At 38.4% G+C, this 23,714-nt stretch overlaps 1 protein-coding gene across 3 annotated transcripts in view; it reads left to right on the top strand.

Annotated features, from left to right (window-relative positions):
* The window catches only part of BBS9 (Bardet-Biedl syndrome 9), a 458,943-nt gene extending 440,452 nt beyond the window's left edge, over positions 1–18,491 (top strand). For all 3 annotated transcript variants that reach the window (XM_082691753.1, XM_082691755.1, XM_082691754.1), the window contains 2 exons: positions 17,731–17,841; positions 18,063–18,491. In XM_082691753.1, coding sequence (XP_082547879.1) covers positions 17,731–17,841; positions 18,063–18,094 — 143 coding nt within the window. In that variant the 3' untranslated portion in view covers positions 18,095–18,491. The remainder of the gene's footprint in view (positions 1–17,730; positions 17,842–18,062) is intronic.
* The last annotated feature ends 5,223 nt before the right edge of the window (positions 18,492–23,714 follow it).

Below are 23,714 nucleotides of genomic sequence, written 5' to 3'. Positions count from 1 at the left end.
CTTGGAAGCCATAGTCTGGGTCTTTAGTCATCTATACTATCTGTACCACACGTTTCCACCTGGTACACTATTAGTGTTTTGAAGCCCCCTCAATTTCTGCCTTCTGTCCTTCTCTCCATAGCACAGTTTGCTCTGGTGGAAAATGCCCACAACAAGGAATACCCAGGTTCTCCTCCGAATGGGCACATTGGCTCATTGTCTGATCTTGGGTCAGTTACTCTTCATTTTATTTATTATAATAACTACCCATTATTAAGCATGACTTTGTATCCGGTGCTTTATATAATGATATATTCACTTGTCACAGTCGTTTGCTAAGAAGCTATTATTCCCATTTTTGCCTATGAGGAGATAGAGGGTCAAAAGTTTTAAATAAATTACTCAGGAGCTGGGTGGGTGTTTTCCTTGGATGTGTGTGTGGGGGGGTGCGGGATAGAGATTTAGCTCCTCTATCACTCAGAGCTTTTGTGAGGATCAACGTCAAGTGAGATTATTTCAGAAACAGTGGAACATGATACAAATCGAATGGTCCCATCAGCCTGGTGTATTTTCTTATCTCCTAGCCACCCCGTTACATTCCTAAACATTCTGACATGTGGGTTGTACTGTGGGCTGACCATCCTCTCTCCCTTCTGCCTTTTGTACATCCTTAGTTTTCCTCCCTCTCTCCTTTTCTCCCTTTCTTCCCCTGTGTCATTCCCACAGAGCTGCTCATCCCAGTGTCTCCCTTTTCTCAGCCAGAGAAGCCACTCCCCTCCCTGATATTTTCTTGCCTTACCAACTATTACCAACTCTTCTGTGTGTGACACCATTTAAAAATGTTTTATGTTTTCATAGCATAATTGTAGGCAGATAGCTTCCTGTTTCCTCTCTGATTATAAAGGCATGGTTTGAGAGAGGGCAGCACAGGATGTATAGAAGGTAAGAAAGCAGAGAAAAGAAAGTGTTGGGCAGGGCCGCTATGTTCCATCTTCAAAGGCAGTGGAGCTGGGGTTAGTCCAAGTTGTTTTACAATTGGAAGAGTCATAGTACCAAAGTTTGGATGAAACCTGGCTTTTTATTGCCAAAAAAATGTAAGATGGAAATGGAGGTAAATGTGAATAATTCTCAGTAATGTTCAAACTTTGAGGATATTTCACCTTCTCTGGAATTAGAGATTTATATTAGTAATGAGTTAGGGAGGAATTTGAAATGTTTAGGTTACCAGCGTATAAAAAACATAATCCCGTTATTTATCTAATCTTTCCTTGGGCTTGCTTTTAAAAACATGTTTAGATTTGAAGTAGCCTGAGAAAAATAAACTGTTCCAGGCTATAACTTGATGCCCCAGTGGAAATAAGACGGATCCTTTTTCATTCGTTTTGAGAAATTTCTCAAGCAGACAGAAGTCTTTGTACCTTCCTTTGCAGTTCTTTCATCCATAAGATGACTCTTATCAAGAACTAGAACTACAAGCACCCCAGTACTTCTTTTTAACTTTAGCTTCTACACGAATTATTACTGAGATCTTATTTCCTTTCTGGGCTGGACGTTTTGTTGTTGCACCTCCTCAGTCTCACAGATTCTCCATGTGTTACCATCCAGTAAGGTTTATTTCTAAAAGATGAGTGTCAACTAAATCTCTTTAAGAACCATTTCTGGTTCACAGAGCAATCAGGAGAGTAGAAAAGAGTTTGTATACTACATTCTGCAGTGATTACTTTCCAACCACCCAGGGGGAAAGGCATATAATATTATGTTAAAAATAGAATGAATCTTGTTTTCCATTGCTTCCTCCTAATCGCAGCCTAAATTCATTCATTCAAGTCAACAAATAATTATTGTATGTCTGCTGTGTTCCAGGCACTATTCTAGGGCTTGGGATATAGCAACGAACAAAATGAAGATCTTTGCAGTTTTGGAGCTCTGAGTTCTAGCAGGGGAGACGCTATGGACCAACCATCATAAATAAGTAAATTATATCACTTATATGATTATATCACTTATTATATCACTTATATGAAAATGAGGGATTTATCCATGCATAGATTAGAGGGATAACTGTTCCAAGTAAAGGAAATGGGCCTGGCATGTTCCTGGGACAACAAAGAGACTAGTGAGGCAGAGTGGTAGGATGTGCAGTCAGAGGGGTCAGATCATATACAGCCTTTTGCAGAGTTACACTTTTTCTCTGAAAGAGAGGGGAGGTCCATTTTGAGCAGATGTATGATGCAATCTTACATTTTAAAAGGATCCGTGGATGCTAGATTGAGAACGGACTGGTATGGAGCAGGGGGTCAAAGGTAGAAGTGGGCAGTCAGTTCAGTGGTTATTCAGTTAAGTACTTTAGCAGTAATTCAGGTAAGAAATGATGGTGGATTGCATCAGAGTGATGGTACAGTGGCAGAGGTTGTGAGAAGTGGTCTGATTCTAGGTATCTTTTAAATGCAAAGACAATAGAATTTAGTAACAGTGGCTGTGATGTGTGAGAGGAAGAAAGGAGTCAAGAACAACCCCAAGAGTTTTGGTTTAGGCCACTGCAAGGATGGAGTTGAGATGAGAAAGGCTGTGGTAGAACAAGTTTGTGGGGAAAATCAGGGTACAGTTTAGGTTATGTTGAATTTGAGATGCTGCTGTATATTCAAGTGAAGAGAGTGAGTATGTAGTTGGATGTATGAGTTTGAAATTCAGGAGACAAGTCTGGGCCGGCATTATAAACTTAGGGGTTTTTTTAGCATGAAAGTGTTATTTAAAGCCAGGAAGCTGGATAAGATCATCAGGGAAGTGATTTTAAAAGAGATGAGGATCAAAAACTGAGTCCTGCATCTTCTAATTTGTAGGAGGTTTGGGAGAAGAGGGGGAACAAGCAAAAGGTATTGAGAAGGAGTATGTAGTGAGGTGAGGGGAGAATCAGTTAAATGTGGTATCCTAGAAGTCACATGAAAAAGGAGGTTCAGAGAAGATGGAGTTATTAGCTGAGTCAGATGCTGCTTGGGGATCAAGTAAGTTGAAGGCTGAGAATTGCCCAGTAGATTTAGTAACTTGGGGGTCATAGTGATCCTGATAGAAGCAACTTGAGTGGTAGAGGCAAAGGCTAGAATGGGGATTCATGTACAACAAAAAAAAAAAAAAGAAAAGAATTGAAAACAACAAACACCAACAACTCTTTGGAGAAGTTTTGCCATCAAGAGGAGCAAAGAAATGGAGGAAGATGTAGGAACGTGTCGTCCTGATTTGATCTTTTTTTTTTGTTGTCCATGATTATTTATCTAGACTCTAATCTTTGTTCTTCTTTACCAAGCTGGTATTTCCTACTGGTCACTTTCATTTTGTTTTATTTTGTTTTGCCAGACCAGATGACCAATTAAGGTTTTCCTTGACCAACACAACAGTTCATTTTTCTGGAGGTCAGACAATAGTTGCTGCTTTCCACCCTGAAATTGGCTAATCTCCTTTCATTGCAATGAGAATCTCAGGCTTAGGTGAGATAATTTTGGCAATATAAGGCAAAGATGATGATGATAATAGTAGTAGTAGTAGTATAATACTTATATATCACTTACTGTGAGCCAGGGACGATTTGAAGTGCTTTACATAAATTAAATCATTTAACCCTTACAGTTTACCTATGAGCTAGGTACAGTTATTATCCACATTTTACAAATAAGGGATTTGAGTCAGAAAAATAATCAAGTAACTAGTTTTAAGAAAACAACAATTAATAATGGTGGGGCTGGGATTAAAATTCTGACAGTCTTACATGAGAGTTTATGCTCTTGAAGCAACTGGAAAATTTTCAGAGCAAGATTTTAGCCAGGGAGATTTCATTTCACATGATATGAGAATTGGTTAGAGGGGATGGATTAAGCTCTTTGAGAATCAAGATAGAATACAGGACCTGATTGGGCATTTTCCCAGATTGGCTACCTTACATTAGTGGCTTGTCGCCAGCTGCAATTCTGGAATCATGTGGTAGAGCATTCTTCAAAGATAACTTTTTAAAGGACTGTTTCCTGTGTGTTTCTTCAAGTTTCATGAATTCCTTTTTGAATATATATATATATATATATATATATATATATGATATAATAGTATATATTAAGTACCTACTCTTGGCATAAGAGGAAAAGATTCTCTTTCCTACCCCCTATGGGAAGCTTATTTCTTTACCGTGTAGGCTAGAGAATCATCTGGAAACTGAAATAGAAAGGACTGTGTATGTGACTGTAATACTTTGATGTCTTTTAAGTATCTTAAAGTTTCTATATCTTTAGAGATGAAGTATTAACTAAATGACTCTTTGTTAAGTGTTATTTCTTAGAGTACTGGTGGTGAGCAGTTGCCACTGAATCCTTCATTAATAATCCCTTCCTTTTCCAGAAGGACTTGCCAACACCTATAAAGTATTCACTAGGAGAATTAAAGTCATATAAAAATAATTGGTATTTGCTTCCTTCAAGGCATACATTTAAATGCGTTGCTTTATTCCCTTGCTCCTTGGCTGCCTCCTATGTTTAGTAACACTAGGTCAGCAGACTTCCTCTTTTAAGGTTCATCTGCTGGCCATTTCAATCTCCCATGAGAAAGCAAACCTACCACTCTTTTACCCTTTTATCTTAATGTTTCTTCCATTTATGTCATAGTGTCTCGTGGGTTTGCATTTCTCAGTAATAATGGCACTGCTGGTAAATAGAAAAAAATGAATGTGATGATGCACCCATCATCGTCATCATCATCATCATCACTATCTTCTTGTGAGCCTTTTAAAAAAATTTCTTTTGTGATTTCAAGAGGGGTGGTCATCTTCAACAATAACTTCTCAGTGATTTCATCTTTTTAAATTTTTTTAAATTTTCACTTACTTATTATATTTATTTTAGTTTCATTCCAGTGTGGTTAACACCCAGTGTTAATATTATTTGATTTCATCTTAAAAGGAATGCACTATTTTCAAGTGAATTATTTTAATGCATCATTGACAATTGGGTTTTGACCACTTGGTCCAGGTGGAAACATTCCACCACTGGTCTGCTTACCCCAGCCTCAGTTTTCACTTGAGCATTTTCTGAAGTGTCAAGTATAAATTGTGCTGTCCTCCTGTCTTGCAGTTTCCTGTGTGATTGGCTGTAATTGTAATGACTAATGTATATTGGGGGTTAATCATTGAAAATAATAGCTAACATTTATTGGGAGTTTGCTGTGTGCCAGGCTCTTTGATAACTATACTACAGGTATTAACTAACTTAATCTTTTTCTCTCATAAGATAAATGCTATAATTTCTGCATTTCTGGGAAAAGGAAACTAAGGCTCAGATTTATATGACTTGGTTCAAGTTACGGTGATTCTTGCCATGCAGTGCCCCTTTTCAGGATATCCCTCTCTGTGATCAGTGGGCTAACTTATCCTGTGTACATTTCCCTTTTCTGCAAGATATAACATTGTTTAATGGACTATTTTAGAAATGTATCTCTAGACAATAAATTTGCTTTAGAATGATTCCTGAGTGTTTTTTCGGGTTCCTCATTGTATTTGAAGAATATGATGGGACAGGCACTCTCCAGAACCATTGTGTTCTTTCTCTTTTCTCTGAACCTGTTTGCAACCAGAGTGACCTAACTGAACTCTTTGTTTCGTAATCATCACCTAGACTCTGTCATTATTAAAAACAACACAGTTTGGTCAAGATTATGGCTTTTAATTGGGTTGGGTTGTGAAAGAAACTCAAGTTGAAGAAATGTTGTCAGGATCATTGGGGAATTAATAGCCACTTGATGCAAGAGGGAAGCTGAGAGGAACACTGGCTCTCTTATTATGTGGTGTCCGGGCAAAGTCGAGTTATGCTCTTACTATTTCATTTCATTTTTTGAAAGAAATTATTATTGCAGAACTATTGGCTTCCTTTCTTTCTCAACTGTGGCTATAACGTTTTATTTGTACGTGTGTACTTTTGAGAGAGAGTTGGTCTCTGAAGTGGGAGTTAGGAGAGGAAAGTATTTGAAATGGAAATGTCTTAAAATCTTGTCTCTTTCCAGTTGCACATTGGATTTCCTTTGCAGTTAGAAACAAAATGGAAATTAAAAACCACAGTCACCTTCTTTTTGAACAAGAAAATACTGTACTTATCAGTATAGAAAAGATCTAGTTGAAAGACAATAGATCTTGCATTTTGTTGCAGACTGCTCCAGACATTGATCAGCTGGCAAAGAAAAGCAAATATTAACTTTCTCTTCTTCCCCACCTTCTTACAATGGCCTGGTAATACTTTTGTATTCCTGTTTGGAGGATTTAATGGCCTCGTTAATATGTGGGAAAACATTGTGATTGGAGACTTTAACAAAATAGCGAGTAGGTTTCTTTCTTTCTTTTTTCTTTTAAGTTCCATGTTTATGTTCTTACTGGGTGTGTGTCTTTCCAAGTGCTCCAGGTTAAGAACTAAATGTGTTAGAAAAGCAGATGTAATGCAAATAAATAGGAAGAGTTCTCATTTCCTTCAGTGAGCAAAGTTCTGAGCAATAATTTCATGGTACTTTCTCTCCATATCAGAAGTTGTGCTGACCCTCGCTTCTTTCTCCTGACTCGTGTCATAACTGATTAATGATCTATAGGGCCAGACAACAATTCACCTACATATGGTAAAGGGTCATAATGCACGAACATAGTGTAAAGATCACTCTTGCCAACAATTAATTAGGGGAATTCACTTTATGAAGCTCTGTTTACAGACTGACATCTGGAGAAATTCTTAACCTGGATCTATTCCAATCTGTAGGATTTATGGACTGCACTTGCTTTTTTGTAAATAGGACTCTTTTTCTGCTTGGTACATTCTGTTTACATAATTTTCAATGGATGAAAATAGCTATGTTCCCATATTTCTTAATCCTCTGTACCAAGTGGACCGAAATTCTAAATGGTGGTCTAGCTAAAAGAATACTTAGACACCTATCATTATTCAAGTCGTGGAAACCTCTTAATGCCAGGAGCACCCTGCTCTCTTAAATCCAGACTCTGACTGGAGCCCTTACACCCCAAGGGACTTAGTATTTAGCCTTTATGGGGATTTTAAAACTTGTTGAGACACATGCTAGACCTCTTAAAATATATTAGCCTCCCTTTTATTCACACACTTGGTCTCTGCTGTGAGGTGTGAAATGGAAATATTTTCAAACATAGGTACATGCATAGTCTTGAACACATTTTAGGTTCTCCCTGTGTGTGGGGGGGGATCAAAGCTTATTATAAAGCAGCAAAATTGGATTCCCAAACATTCCACAGTTGTCATGTTGAACACAAATTACAGTGACCTGCACCTGCTTGCTAGCCTTTATTATCTCTGTTACTGTCGACATGGTCAGCATGGCATCTGCAAATACAGGGAAAAAGAAAAGTTGTAGAATGGACTGAAACAGAACATAGGAAAGCAAATATTATATGTTGGGGCTGGACACCTAGAACTAGATAGAAAAGCATTTTCTTCTTCTGCTTTGCTGAATTTTGAAACTGTAAAATTGAGCCAGGTTAAGGGTGGGGTGCTTCCACCTTACAATAAAGGAAGGGGCAGCTGGAAGTGAAGATGAGAAAGACACAGACTTATGTTCTCCAGTTCCTCCTTTAGAGTAGCAGTGTCGTCATATGATATTAACCTGATTTACATGCTGTGTTAGAAACACAGTAAGCAATATGGTACATTTGAGAGAACTTTATTTCCAAGACGTGTTTTGATGAAGTCTGTGCCTTAATAAATTGTATTTATTAACAATCATGAATATATATATATATTTTTTTCTTTCTTTTTCTGGAACACTTCTGCTCAGTAAATAGCTTTCTAAACCCAATTTCACAGAAATGTTGGTTCTTTAAAATCACTCTTAAGTACAAAACAGAGTTATACATGTGCGGGTGCACATGCACGCGCACATGTGTGCAACACACACACACACACACACACACACCAGTCATTAGTCATAAAATTTCCAACAAGCATAAGCTTACCACTTATGATGTGCTCTTAAGGAAATGTCAAGTTCAAGTATGGGAGAGACCAGACACTTTGATCTGAAGTCCAATTTAGAAGAAGAGAGATTGGTGGAGGATCGATTAGGGAAGTACACCCTCACTTTTCCCACAGAGCCTTTTATTTCACTGTAGCCCTGGTATAGGTCTTTAATCTGTGTTTTATCCACAACTCTTCCTGCTATACCTCGTATTCTGTATTACATTTTCCTAACTGCTAATGTATTTTTATGCTTGAATATTTGATCATCTACACCTTCAGCAAGTTGCCCCAATATCTTACATAGCAGCACTATGTAAACAGAATCATAGCCTATATGGGTGATTCATCCTTTCTCTTCACCTTTCCTTTTCATCCTATGTCTCCTGTCCCTTCTACCTACATCCTTCCTTCCACTGGTCCATTTTGCTGAAAAGTTTCTAAATACTCAGCTAAAATCACTGCGCAAATGTACAGTAGGATACTTGGCTTTTCAAGCTGTGGTATCCTTGAGTTAGAAAAAAATATATTTAAAAACAATTAGGAAAATGAACACAGTAAAGGAGAATTATCAGAAAAACTCCTATACATGTCTGTATGCCTGTGTGCTTGTGTGTGTTCACACTCACACATGTATAGATAGATAAGGGGAGGGAGACCAAAACATTTCCCAATGGCTATATTTATAGAGAAATTCGTAAACTACTACTCATAGTCTCTTTGGGAACCTCTTCATATTTAAGATATTGAAGTATTATTTTCGAAGTACCCATTCCCACTCTTCAAAGGTGAATTACAAACCTTTTAAATGAAATCTGAACATTAACCTCAAAAAAATTCTCTATTCGTCAACTAAATCTTGATTAAATGAAGAATATCACTGGTGTATATTTTTGAGGTTTCTGCTGTTTTTAAATCTGAGTGGCAATTCAAGCCACGTGAACAGAGGATTCTTTGGCTGGCAAGTCAGAGCAGGGTCTGGGGTCATTTGTGATTCTCAGTCACCTTGTTTGATTCCTCTCACGTGTATGAAGAAGAGAGAAGAAAAATTTTTTTCCTCCCTGAAGAAATGGAACATTCTCACCCATACACCCAATTGACTGCAAAGGTCACCATTCCAAGAAAATAAATCAGCGAAGTCCTAAAATACACCCAAAGAACAGCTTGCCAACCTGCTGGATTTTCTGTATCATTGAAAGGAAGTACTACTTAGGGCAGCCAACTCACAAACAAACCCATTGAGATCTTTCTGGAAAAGGAGGTGTTCTTGAGAAAGCTCTAGTGGTTTAGGAAGCAAGAGAATCAGAACTAGATCTGGGATATCAGCAGCATGAGCTACCTTCTCTGAGCCTCTGTTTTGATATCTACTAAATGAAGGCAGTTGAACTGAAGACTGAAGTTCTTTGATTCCACAAAAATGGTGCAGAAAGTACATCTTGCCAAAAAAATTAAGAGGGCAGAGATGGTAAAATGTACTATGTGCTAAGCACTGTATTGTGTGTACATGGTCTCATATAATCCTCCTGATTGTCCTCTTTAAGGCCCTCTTTTTACAGATGGGGCAGCTGATAACTTGGCCTAGGTTCTGCCACCAAGCCCAGCCTGGTCCGCTATTGTGAGTTTCACAGTCTAGGTCAAGTCTCACTGAGTCCTCCCCCACAGTACCTCAGTAACTGCCCACTTAGCTTTCACTTTTGATAAAAGGAAAGATAACCCCCTGGAGACAATTCTAAAATATTGGAAACCTTAAGAATTTATAAAAAGAAAGCTCCTATAAAAATTTTCCTCAGTCTAGTCATGAGAAAAATATCAGATAAATTCCAGTAGAAAGGCATTCTACAAGATGCTGACCAATACTCCTCAAAAATGTCAAAGCCATCAAAAACAAGTGGAAGTCTGAGGAGCTGTGAGGAGCCAAAGGATATATGACAACTAACATCATGTGGTATCCTAGATGGGATCTTGAACAGAAGAAAGATATTAGGTAAAAGCTAAGGAAATTTGAATAAACAAGGTCTTTGGTTAATAATGTATTAATATTGGTTCATTGACCATAACAAATGTACACTGATGCAAGGTATTGCAATAGGAGAAACTGTGCGGAAGATATATAAGAATTCACTGTACTTACTATCTGCTAAATTTTTGTGAACATCTAAAATGGTTTTGAAAAGTAGTCTATTAAAAAAAATTTACCACTGCCCAAACCAAAAATATTGTAGCAATGGGGTAAACAATATGCTTTCTTTCTTCAATTTCTCTGTTTCACAATTTATTTTATTTATTTATTTATTTATTTGAGAGAAAGGGTGAGTGCACAGAAGCAGGAAGTAGAAGGGAGGGGCAGAGGGAGAAGCAGACCCCCCACTGAGCAGGGAGTCCAATACAGGCCTTGATTCCAGGACCCTGGGATCGTGAATCATGACCTGAGCCAAAGACACACACTTAACTGACAAAGCCAGCTGGGCACCCCAACAATATGCTTTTAAACTAGTACTACTCTTGCTAATACTACTACTTCTTCTCCTCTTTTTTTCTTCCTCCTCCTTTCTCTCGTCCTCATCTTCCTTCTCCACTTTTTCCTCCTCCTCCTTCTAGTTATTATAGTAATACTATAAGGTAATCTAACAGTGGTAAATGCCTCTGGGATCCTTTAGAGCTAGATACTATATGAAGAGTGACTTTTTGTGAGCCTTGGATTAGCCCAGGGATTGACAAACTATTTATGGTTTATGGGCTAACTCTGGCCTACTACCCGTTCTAGTAAATAAAGTTTTATTGGGATACAACCAATGATAATTATGTTTACATATTATTTTTGGTTGCATTTGCAGTACAATGGCAAAATCGAGTGGTTGCACCAGAGATCAGATAGCCTGCGGAGTTAAAAAATAATTTATCTGGTCAACCCCTGGTTTAGACTATTTGGGTTAAGGTAGAGGGTGAGACAGGTAACCTGGGCCACCAGGATTCATATAGGGATAGGATCAAATATTAGAATTCAGCTGATCAAGTAGAAGGAAAGGTGTAAGATAGGGCATGAGTAAAAGAGTAGTCCATTTCAGAGGTGGCCACATGTTTAAGGTTTCTGGGCACTTTCTTTTCTTGCTGCAGAGCTGTGTCTTGGCCCATAGGTGCTTCAGCCTGTGTGAACCCTACCCTTTCAGACTCCCACCTTTAGGGACCTTTATCTTAGCCAATTTACTCTTTTTATAGTGTTCTTGACTTTTATCTGAAAATATAGTTAAGACTTACTGTGTTTTTCACACACACATCAATTTCTCTCTTATGAAGGAGGGATGCCATAGTCTCTCTTTTATAGGTAAGGAAACTGAAGCTCGTTTAAGTGAAATAACTTGCTCCAGAGGATTGGTTGGCTCATAAATGCAGTGCCACAGTTTGAATTGAGGACTCAAAACACATTAAACCCCCTACACCATGCCCACCTTCAGTGCCAGAGATGGCTCTCACCAGCTCTGAGAACCAATTGTTGAATTTTTAGGAATTCTGTGAGCTAGTTGATAAATTCAGCTGTTATTAAAAACTAAATTCTGTATATTTATTGTCAAATACATTGTATCTGGAGGAAAGATAATATACCTCAAAACTCTTTACTCTTTTACTTTATGCTCTCCAGGTGGTTGTTGTCTACAGAGTCTATGGTGAAAGTGCTAACTATGTGCAGTTCTGCCAGGCTTAGTCGGCTATGTCACTTTGCTTGCTTGAAACTGGTCATGGTGGGAGTATTTACACCATGGACATGCATAGACACTACAGATGAGGGCTTTACTTTTCTCTTTTGCCAGCTAGCTGGTTACATATTTATTGGCATATCAATGTTTACTTTGCATTCTGATTTTGATCTCTCTTTAGTATTCCAGAGGATAGTCACATTTGTTTCTGCCTGACCTCCTATCTTGACCTTTGAATTCTATAACTTAATAGTTAATGCCACAGTAGCAACCTAGGGAGAGAGCCTGAGCTCTTTTTTATTGTTATTTTTATTTGTTTGTTTTTCTGACAGTGGGTAGGAAATCCTAGTGTAATTCCCTTGTTGAGAAAATATGTTCCACCCGGTTAAGGAGGAATTTCAACCATTTTATAGTTTGCTTTTAAATGCAGAGACAGGTTTGGGGATAGTTTGGACTCCCTAAAAAATGCTAGACTTGCATTATCTTTGTAAATTTAGGGTGAATTCCTATTCAGAATTCCGGGTAAGTTTTTTTTACTTAAGTAGTTTCCTGGCTACATGAGGATTGCTATATGTATTAATGGGTTATTAACTTGCAAGAAAACAAGTTTTTACAGCTAGGTATGGTTAACACAAATGAGTTTGTGCATAATTTGGTAACAATTCAGAGGAATAGGCAATGTAGAAACTCCCTCAGAAGGATCTTTCTAAACATCATTGGTGTAGTCTCCAATTTATAGACTACCTTGTTCCAAATGCTCCTATGCTGATAATTCACAATACATGATACATGCTTCACATGTAAAATTTTACCTGCAGGGTTACCTACCAATTACAACATTGTTCTCTTATTACGGTGTCTGTCTCCAGAGCTCCAACTCCTGATCTCAGTTTTTCTTAATGAATCTCCTCTTATAAAAGAGCACAGAAATACAAGTGGATCCCCATTTTTGTGGCAGCAACAGGTATTGGAGAACATCAACATCTCCCTGCTATGGAGATGGGGGCTGTTCTGGACTTATGCAGTTAGGGAGCTGCCAGCCAGATATTTGAATAGAACAGAAAGGTGAGAAGCCCCTGTTGTTGCCAAAATGAGATTGCTGGCTGTCTGAACTTTAGATAATTAGGAGTTTGCTGAATTATTATTCCTAAACTCTAATTCTGTATGTTGTATTAGTTAAGGTAGACCATATCTCGTGTCACTGCTGTTCAAAGTGTGGCTGGAAGGGGCTCCTGGGTGGCTCCGTGGGTTAAAGCCTCTGCCTTCGGCTCAGGTCATGATCCCAGAGTCCTGGGATTGAGCCTGCATCGGGCTCTCTGCTGAGCAGGGAGCCTGCTTCCTCCTCTCTCTCTGCCTGCTTCTCTGCCTACCTGTGATCTCTGTCAAATAAATAAATAAAATCTTTTAAACAAACAAACAAAGTGTGGCTAGAAGACTGACATCTGCCTGTAGACTTTTTTGTGAATCTGAAATTGAGAGTAAGTGTTTAGAAACTTTTAGCAATTGACAGAGTACTTTTACAAAGATTAAATCTACTACTAATAGATGAGGGGTGTTATATTTTTATTTCATTTTTTAGTAATTCCTTTTATTGTTATGAACATTTTACAAAAGTATTAGTTTAGAAAGATTAGAAATTTTAAAAACTGCTCCTTTTGAGAAGCTTGGCTGTCATGGGAAGAGCTGGGCTACAGCTCATATAGACTTGCTGTGTGGCCTCTGGCAAATGAGGTAATCTCTAGGTTTAAATTTAATAAGTTAAGACTTTTTAGCAGGCCTGACACTTAGTCTTGCAAAGCTAAGTCAGGGATGCAAAAATGTCAACTTTTTTTTTTCCTTTATGAACAAGAAGATGGGAAATTCAGTCTCAGTTATTATTGCCCACCCCACCTCCCCTGGCTCTTGTCTCCCTGGACCTCAAAAAATGAGGGTGCAGTACTGTCCACAGCCTCTTTGCCTAAGCCCACAGCAGAAGCTTGGTGGGTGAGCAAGTTCTTGCTGAGGTTGGGGCTCCTGATCCCTAGCTCTCCTTGTGCCTGCATCTCCATCACTTGATGCCTTGCTCCCCTGAGTGGTCCAGCCTGGCTCTCTTTATCCCCTGAATTACCACTAGAGAAAATCTTTCCCCAGAGACACTTTCGTATCTTCCATGAGCTCAGGCTTTGGGAAAACTAAGGCTAGAAAAGAGTATTTTCAGATTACTTTTGATATGGCCCCAGTACAAATTTCTAAGGCAAGGAAGCACAAAATGGCCTGGAAAAATTAAGGAGGAAGAGGCATATGGGAGGGAAAGCTGAAGAAAAAACACAAGTTAATATTAATACTTTTGTAATTGTAAAATGGGGCCAATAAACCCTTCTTGATAGGGTTGCCTGAGGATTGAGTAAGCTAATGCACTGAGAATTCTTACCCAGGTTCCCAGAATACACTAAGTCCATAGTACTATGATTTCCAGATCAGGAGGTCCCTGGCTCTCATTTGTTTTTGCCTATTGGCTCTTATGTTCTGCACACACAATGTGTGTTTGGATGATTTCATCCAGCTGTGGTTTTTCTTCTTCTTATCCTTTGATGACACAGGCTCTAAGCCAAGGGTACTTCATTGGGCGTCTGTGGAACCCAGACTCCACTTCCATGGATGGGCTTTAGAGGGTCTCTGATAGTCTGGAAGTTTTATGTTTTATTTTTGTGTTACTATTTATTCTGACATTTTTAACAAACAAGTATTTTTTTCTTAGCAAAAATATCATCAGTTATACCCATCTGTCCTTGGCAGATTCAGTTTTAGTAGCTGTGGGGCAAGGGACTAGGATTCCACATTTCTAACAAGCTCCCTTGGTGATATCTAGTGCTCTGGGGTCCAATGATCTCACTTAAACTAGCAAGGCCTAAGTGACTTTTGACTTTAAGGATGTGCCTTCCATTGCCTATTAACTTCACCAAACTTGCCATTTTCTTTTTTCCCCAACATATCTGGTCATCAGAAGCAGCCACCCTATTCTGCTTATAATTATAAATATTTCCACCCCACAGCTATTCAATCTGCCAGTCTTGACGTCTACATGCACTTCATTCCAGTTAGCCATGGATGAAAGCTTACATAATTACATAACAGCGTTATGCCCATCCTGTTTTCTCCCACTCATGGAGCCCCTATTTCTTACACATAGGTGGGCAATCTAACCTCCAAATTCTGTGTTGAAGGCCTGTTTTTTTAGAACTATTTCCAGTATCAGTGATTTTTGCAATAAAGCAGAGCCTGAGGCAAGGATTAAAATGCCGGTTTATTTGGCAAACTCAGAGAAGGGAGGATGAGGAAAAAGGTAAGGGAGTGAAGGAAATGTGCGATATAATATAAAGTACTTCATCCTGTGCTGGTGACCACTTGTCTCAAAGAGCCATGAAGAGACCCAGCAGGTACATCTACCCAGCATATAGTACTTTCCTGGAGGTTGGTTAAAGAAAAGTAATAATTCAGAGTCTACCTAAGGAGAGGCAGAAGGGAAATTCTCTGCCCAGCTTTTTCCCTTCTCCCATTTTCCATTGGTCAGGATGTCAGATCCCATACCTTATTCTTTCTTCCAAACCAGGAGGGAAGAAACTCTAGGCATATGGTTGTTCAGTCTGACTACATGGAGACATCCCAAAAAAGGGGGATGGGATTCCCAGGGCAAGTGACTGGTCAGCCCTGCAGTGGGATTTGAAAGATTTTTTTTTTTAAGTTTCACTGTACTAAGGACAAGGAAAAAAAATTTTGTGCCAAGAAGAAAGAAGAAATAACATAAGTTGTTCATAGTCTGTAATGACTAACTTGTCCTTTCATGTCTGTGTGATTAAAGAACTAGGAAGTGCTTTTAAGTCTTTATCCTCTGTCTTGCGTCATTATTGAGTCAGCTGGAATAAAAAAGGTGGACACTACTTAATCAGTGGAGACCTGCCTCTCCACAAATGTGGCAGATACCATTAACTGATCACTGCAGTCTTCCCACTTGTTTGCTGGGCATACTGAGGTTTCCTTATGTGTGAAGATAGCTTCCTCCCTCCCTCTGCCTCAGGGATGCCTTAACCTGATTTGTGAGTATACAGTGAGAAACCAAGCCATTCTTAGTCCTTTTTTTTTCCCCCTTGAGTTCAGATTCTGTTCTGCAAGAACACCCCTTCTTTCTGTTCTTCCCTATCATTGGTATCATTGGTTCTCCCTCACCACACATGCCCTACTTCTTATCTCAGTTGGGTGAGGGCTCAAGAGGAGAAGGGTGCTATCTCTTGGACTTCTCCAAGATCCCAGCACCACAGAGCATGCACTGGCCTCACAGTATTCTAAGTGGTGCTTCTTGCCATCACACTCATTGGATTGCCAGGTGGAATAGAACCTGCTGACACCTGAGACATGCAGCCACAGTACCTCTTTGACTAATGCTGCAACTGAGGAGCCATAAAGTAAGTGTCAGGTGACATGTGCTTGGGAGTTGTCAGGCTTGGCTGTGAGTTGGGCCTTATTCCTGACTCCTTAGGAGCTGTGTTGTGTGATCTTGGCAAGTTACTACATCTCGTGAGATCTGTCTTCTGTCTATAAGATGAGAATAATATTATCTATTTCATGATAATATGGACAGGGTTTCTAGCATTTAGAAAGTACTCAATAATAATCATTGTTACCATGATATACAGGCTTTGGAAAGAAATTAAAAATAACCCTGGTCCTGCTTCTGGATGAGACCCTTGCTGTTTTCAGATACAGCCAGGCAAGTTCCATTGTGCTGTTGGAGAATTCTAACATATCCTGTTGGGGAACTTCTGAGGCTACCTCTAATCTTATTTGATGAATGTGGAGATGCTTTTCTCTCAGGTTTCCCTTGGCACCATTTTCTTTGTTCAGAGTTGATGTAGAGGAATGAATGGTAAGGTGGTGGGATCCTACCACTTCCCTCTCATTTGAATCATGTGGTTTACAAATCAGTGCTGCGATACCCTGTCTTTCCTTATAAACCCCCTCATGCATAAGCAAAACTTGAGTACAGAGGCTTTGGACTCCATGTGTGAGAAGTCTCTGACAAGGAAAAAAAAAATCACACTACATTAACAAGAAGAATGGCTTTGGAAAAGAAATTTGTATAGTATACAGCATGTCAGTACATTTTCCAGGAAATGATAGCAAATTAGTCAAATCAAGTTACAGATACAGTCAAGAAATTCTTACATGAGTTTCCCCTACAAGATTTTGGTAAATAAAATCAAATGACTTATACCCAGGATTTTTTAAAAAAATATTTTTTATGTATTTATTTGACAGAGAGAGAGATCACAAGTAGGCAGAGAGGTAGGCGGGGGGCGGGGGGGAAGCAGGCTCCCTGCCAAGCAGAGAGCCCGATGCGGGGCTCGATCCCAGGACCCCGGGACCATGACCCAAGCTGAAAGCAGAGGCTTTAACCCACTGAGCCACCCAGGTGCCCCTATACCCAGGATTTTAAAAGTGCAGTGGTTCTGGCTCATCCTCAAGTCACTGTGGATTTAACATGGAATTGAAAGCTTCCGCGATGCAGCATATGGCTTTGCTGTTGAATTATGAGGTGTTTGTGTCTGTACTGTGAGATGCTGGATGCAGGGGTAGAATCAAAGTCCAGAGAAATACCACCACAGTCACCATCTCAGGACACTAGCAACCTTCTTTGCGCAAGAAAGATTTCATAGCTGTGGGCGATGTGCTTTGGTTTTTATAGCTTCTGATGCTCTGGTATTAGAATTCCTGCTGATGTGCCCTTATATTACAGATATCACATATGTACTTTCTGAATTCAAAAAGAATAAATTTAAAGACAACACCACTGCTGTTGTTGCTAAGTGATCTAAGTGTTGCAAAGATGTCTTTGGGGGCAATTACTCATTCTCAGTATCTTTCACCAAAGAGAGACATTTGAAATTATTCTTTTTGGTCTGCTCCTGAAGATTGTTTTCACATCGTTTGTTATCTTTATGGTTGGTATGTTCTTAAGCTGCGGTTGCCGTGTGGAGAGGCAGATTTTCCTACACACTGCTTAAAATACTGTGTATGTTTTTTCCAACTAGGTGGCTGTACTACCATCCCAGAATCAGACTTAGAGGAAAGATCAATAGAACAAGATTCCACTGAACTGTTTACCAACCACAAGCACCTCATTGCAGAGACACCCATGCCTGGTAAGAAAATGGGTGGCCTTCACCAATGATATGTCAGGGGCAGTGGCACCTATGGTCAGTTCTTGTCATACCAGAGAACATTTTGCAAAGCTGCTTATTTTCCAACTTCTCCATCCTTCCCCTCAACATTGGTGCAGCTGAATTTGATCGTTTGTATATCCTTTTCAATATTGAAACCTCTTTCTCTCTCACTCTCTCTCTCTCTCACTTTCTTTTTCTAGACATTTCACCCCTCCAAGGAGTCTCGGAATAGTTCAAGTAGAGTCTCGATGAGGGGAAGATGGCCTTCCCTGTGTGGACCTCATGTCAAGCACAGATGTAGGGCTGGTCCAGGTGCTTCATCCATCTCACCTGCTTGGAGATGATACTATGTAGACATGGGGATGGGGACTTTTTTTTATTTTGGTAGGAGAACTTGTAATACCATGGGCAGGTCAGTTGAAACTTGTCTTACCAGGAAAAGCTATTGCTGCTTTTTGGTGATCTGTATGCTTATAGCCATCGGGTATAGTGAGAGGACATCTTTTGGGGACATACTTTATAATGCAGAGACCTAGTTCCAAAGTAATTTGATACCCCCTTTTTTTTCCTCACAGAATTCTTATATAGTAAATGTATCAAATTTAATAAAGCATCTCATTGTCCAACAATATCTTGGATTTGATTTATAATTAGAGGGTTTTATAGTTGGTTTCTCTACATATTTTCTTCAAGAAAAAAACTGAAAGGAATTGAAAACTTTGCTACTCCATGGTAAGACTTGAATATAATTGTTTTATAAATAAACCACAGAACATTCATATGATCTATTTACTCTGTTATCCTAAAAATGGAAGAAGGTAAGTTTTTAGTATTGTAGGAAAATGTTAAAATATTTTTAGGGAAGATAGTATATTAACATCCTCTTTAGATTACCCCATGGTGACACCTTTTTTTAGAGCGTATCATGCTTAGCGAAAAATTCAGATTTTAAAAGGATTCACACATTAGAATTAAAATGTAAGGTTTTTCTATTCAAGAAATAAAAGAGATTTTGCCAATTTCAAGTTAAAATTACAATTTCCAGACTGATTTAAATAAATTAAAAGTAAGTCTGTGCCAGTTTTAGAATGCCTGTCAGTCAGCATAAAGGGGGATCTGTTTCATGGTTTTTCTATATGTGAAATGTCAAAGAACTGCAGAGGATGTGTTATTTATTATTTCTAGCATTCTTTTTTAGGAGATGCAGCAGAAGATGTAATATCTTTTAATTGTCAAGCATGGAAGTGGACATTGGACCAGAATCAACCATTAGGTTAATTTTACCCAGCGTGTGGGGACCAGTAAAAGATGTCATGGCTCCGCAAATGACTAGTTGCAGAAATGCAATGCTTCTGATCATCTTTAACAACTTCATTCAAGAAAGGTTATAAGACAAGTATATTACTTTTTAAAAAGGTGTTTCTGTGTTATGCCTCTCTCTCTCTTCCTTTTTTTTTTTTTTTAAGATTTTATTTATTTATTTATTTATTTATTTATTTATTTATTTATTTGACAGAGATCACAAGTAGACAGAGAGACAGGCAGAGAGAGGGGGAGGCAGGCTCCCTGCCAAGCAGAGAGCCTGATGCGGGACTCGATCCAAGGATCCTGAGACCATGACCTGAGCTGAAGGCAGAGGCTTTAACACACTGAGCCACCCAGGCACCCTGTTCTGTGGTTATTTTTTGTGCTGTGCATATGTCCATGTACTAATCTCTGTTCTCCTTTGTCTTTGTCTTTTTTCTTTTTTTGAGTCACGCTTTCTTTGTATGTGTCCTTCTAACTATCTTTCTTTAACTCTTTTTCTCTCTTATGTTTCTGTGTTCATCTGCCTTGATCAATTTTTCTCTTCCTTCACTGATGATGACGATGCTTGGTGCCTCCTGTGTGCTCTGCTTTAGGATGATTAGCTTTCCCCAAAGATTCTTTAGCAGTCTTGTAAATAGCCTTGCCCATTCCCACAGCAGTCATTCAGACATGGCCAGACATGTTCCCATCCCATGTGAGCACAAATTGGGCTCATGTTAGTTGTGCTATGCCCACTTAAACTATATGTACAGAAGCAAGAGAAGCAAGTCAGCTATGGAGTCTGTGCCACAGTCGCCCGCATTCTCTAAGCTTTTTGGTTCCCCAGCTCACAAGGAACTAGCCAGGTCAAGCATACCTGAAACCACAGGAGTTTCCTCAAGTTGAAGAACATCAGATATGTTATGAATGGCTTTGTTGTAATTACATTAATAAAAAAAATTATTCTCTGGATTAGAAGTAGTTAAGCAACAAGACCTCTTTTTTTTTTTTAATAGTTGCCTCTGACTAGTCAGTAGTCTGTTACAGTGTACATGATTCCCTATCACATAAAAATGTAGGTAAAGATGGGCAGAAAAATCAAAATAAAATGTATGTGAGGAATGTTTAAACTCCTTTAGAAGCATTTTATAAATACAGGATTGACAGTGGTCATCTGCCATGGCTCCAATATCCTTCTTATGAGCCAACAGGGATTATCCATGGCCTCCTGTTCAGAGATTAAGAGTGTGTCCAAAATGGTCAGAGAGCAGATGAGGGACAGGCTGATGGGAGGCACCCAAACTGGGGGTTTTCAGCCTTGGTTGTACCTTACAATCTCTAATTTTCTTCTCTTTGCTGATCTGTATTTTCAGAGTATTCTTTAATGAATATGTATTGTTCTTATAATAAGAGAACAGATCCCATCCTTGTGTATATCATTCAGGATATCAGTGCTAGTTATATATAAAATAATTGGTAATATACTCTTTTTACTTGGGATTTGGTATATCAATAGCATGAGTTTTAGAGAAACTTCTTTGATGTTGTGCTCCAATAATTCTCAAAGGCTCAGAGTAGATGTATTATCATCAGAATAACAGGGTTATTATGATTTATAGCAGTAATATATAGCCTAAGATTATATTGAAAATTATAGTTTGTTCTTTATGTCCTTAACATATTCTGATGCAAAAAGCAAAATATTAATTAAATATGAAAATATTACAGAGGTTTCTGAAAGAGCAATACACAAGGACACAAGGCTCAATATGCACTTTAGATTATGTCAGTTGCTATCCTTTTTATAGACTTTTTATTTATGCAATGTTGAATTAGCTGGTGTTATTTTTGTTTTTATGGCTGAATTATGGAAGCTGTGTGACATCTCATGTGTTAAGGGTTTTGTTGAGTTGGACATTAAAAGGTGTAACTTACAGCGCAGCACAATTGCCAAGACCTAATCAGAGTAAGATGCCTGCTAGAGTGATCACATCCCCCAGTGCTTCATCTGTGTACCAGAGAGAGGGTCTCTGTTCAGGCTGCTGTGAGAAAAATGTTGCAAAGCCCTTGTTCTCAGGTTTGCTGTTGTTTTATTTTAATTATATTCAACCCAGACCCAAATCCTTCCTCCAAAGTTCAGTCTGAATAAATTTATCTCTTCATCTGGATACTAAGAGCTGCATTTGAGGCCCTCTTAGAACAGTGGGGAAGATTTTGTGGGTCATGCCTTTTAGTCCCATTTTCTGGCTCCTTATTACATGCTCTTTTTTCTCTTTTAATCTGCTCCATTTTTCACTATATTCTCTCTTGTCGAATGACAGGTTCTTCTAAGCATCTTAAATCATTTCTGTAACAGGTGGGTGTGAATAAATCAATATCAGCACATCTCAAGACTTTTCTAGTTACTGTTGCTGGTAGTCATGTTTCCCTCTTGAAAAGTCCTGAACTCCCTGCCTCTTCACAGTTTCCCTCACTTACTCTATTTCAGAAGTTGAATTTTTCTTTCCAGTTGGGGTAGATTTGCAAACTTCTTGGACACAACTTTTCTTGGATTATTTATGCTGTTTAGTAAATTCTTGATATATTAGTGTAGTGAATCAATCTCTTGAAGGAAGTCAACAAGTCATAGAATAATGGAGAAATCTGTGATCTTACTTTCCTAATTTGTTTTTGCAGATTATGCTAAGAAGATGCTAAAAAGAATCTTCTACTATATTTACTTAAATTTGACTTTAAAGAGAGGTATGATTCTTATAAATTCAATAATTTATGACCTTTTATTTTCCATGAGTACTTAGGTGACAGTGATTTGAACATAGGATTCAGATTTTTTGAGTATCTGAAATGTATACATTTTGGAGCACCTTTAAAGAAAAAGAATTATTCTAATACAACATTAGATCCTAAGGTATATGTTTATTTAGAATAAAAAAGAATAAGAACAAATTACACATTTGTAAAAAGTTCACAATTGACAAAAAGATCTATCACAAAATCCATAAAAATAATATATTTATATTATTAACTGATTCATATAGCTTTTTAATACTTCTACTGATTTTTTTTAAAGATTTTATTTATTTATTTGACAGAGAGAGATCACAAGTAGGCAGAGAGGCAGGCAGAGAGAGAGAGGAGGAAGCAGGCTCCCTGCTGAGCAGAGAGCCCGATGCGGCACTCGATCCCAGGACCCTGAGATCATGACCCAAGCCGAAGGCAGCGGCTCAACCCACTGAGCCACCCAGGCGCCCACTTCTACTGATTTTTGACCGCATATTCTTTGTTTACATCTTCAATTATCAACAGTTTTATAATTTCATTTTCTGTAGAGTGAATTAAAAGATAACTTAATTTTCCTCTGACATTGTTGACCAAACATCTAAAAAGTTACTGATAGTTTATAAAAGTTTTTTCTGTTTTATAACTTATTAAAGTGTGTAAGTTTTCAGGATTATTAATATATTTAGGAAAACCTTCATCAAGCTTCTTTCATATGCACAATATAAGATTTCAGGGCATTTCAAGTTTTCTTATTCAGTGACAAATTTTAAATAGCCATTGACTTGATAACTCTCCTTAACCAGTTTGTCATCAGTGTCCTCACTGAAGTGGTCCTCATCTTCATCAGCAGCAGAATTTTATGTCAGAGCAGCCACATATTAAATATTTCTCCATTGTCTTCATATGATTCACTCTTCTTCATTAGCTGGTTATTAAGCAATTCAGGAGTCTATTTTTTCTATTTAAAATTTATCATCTCATCTTAATACATTAATCAGAGCATTATTTGAAAATGTTTTCATTACAGTTCTCTTGCTTATAGCAGAATAATTTGTATTGATTTTTATAGAGTAGCTGTGTGACAAAGGATGTTATTGGACAAGGGGTCTGTAATTTTACACTCTGAATTACCAAATATGCCTCACAGGCAAGAACACCCACTTTCTCTTGGTGTCCCTGAAACAGGAATCTACTTACACTTTAGATGTCTGGTGTTCAGAATGTCAGATTCCATATGTTTCAAACCATGATTTATCTCCACCAGACTTACCCTTCTGGTGCCATTTCTCATCTAGCGCTGCAGCCTTTTGCTCTTTCCTCTCATGACAGTAAGGAGGAACAATGGGCAGTAGAGGAGCTCCTAGAATCCCTGCAGCAGAACGTTTAGCAATAATTTAACCATATTCAAAGTTGACTGTAAGCCACATAATTACATCTCATTAGCCCAAGTTGAATGTCTCCCCAATTCAATTCCCCTTAGTCAGATTCCCAAGTCCACAGCTGCTCCAATGCCTGATACTAGGGGAAGACAAATGGAAGAGACAGAGGTCTTTACCAATCATAATTAAAATAGCTTTTGCAAATTTTATAAAAGCATATGACCATGTGTATTTCCTAGGTAAGGAAAGTGCCCAGAAGTTTAAGCCTCATTAGTGTCACGATAAATCTACCTCTGTTATAGCATTAGGGTCAGAATAGAAAGTATGCTTTGAAGAGTTCATTTGCTTTTTTTCTCCCATAAAATATAACTGCAAAAATTGTCTGAGACAAGAGTATGTGCTTGG

The sequence above is a fragment of the Mustela nivalis genome, assembly GCF_964662115.1.
Source record: "Mustela nivalis genome assembly, chromosome: 12".
Lineage (NCBI taxonomy): Eukaryota > Metazoa > Chordata > Mammalia > Carnivora > Mustelidae > Mustela > Mustela nivalis.
This window is presented reverse-complemented; position numbering and strand designations above follow the sequence as displayed.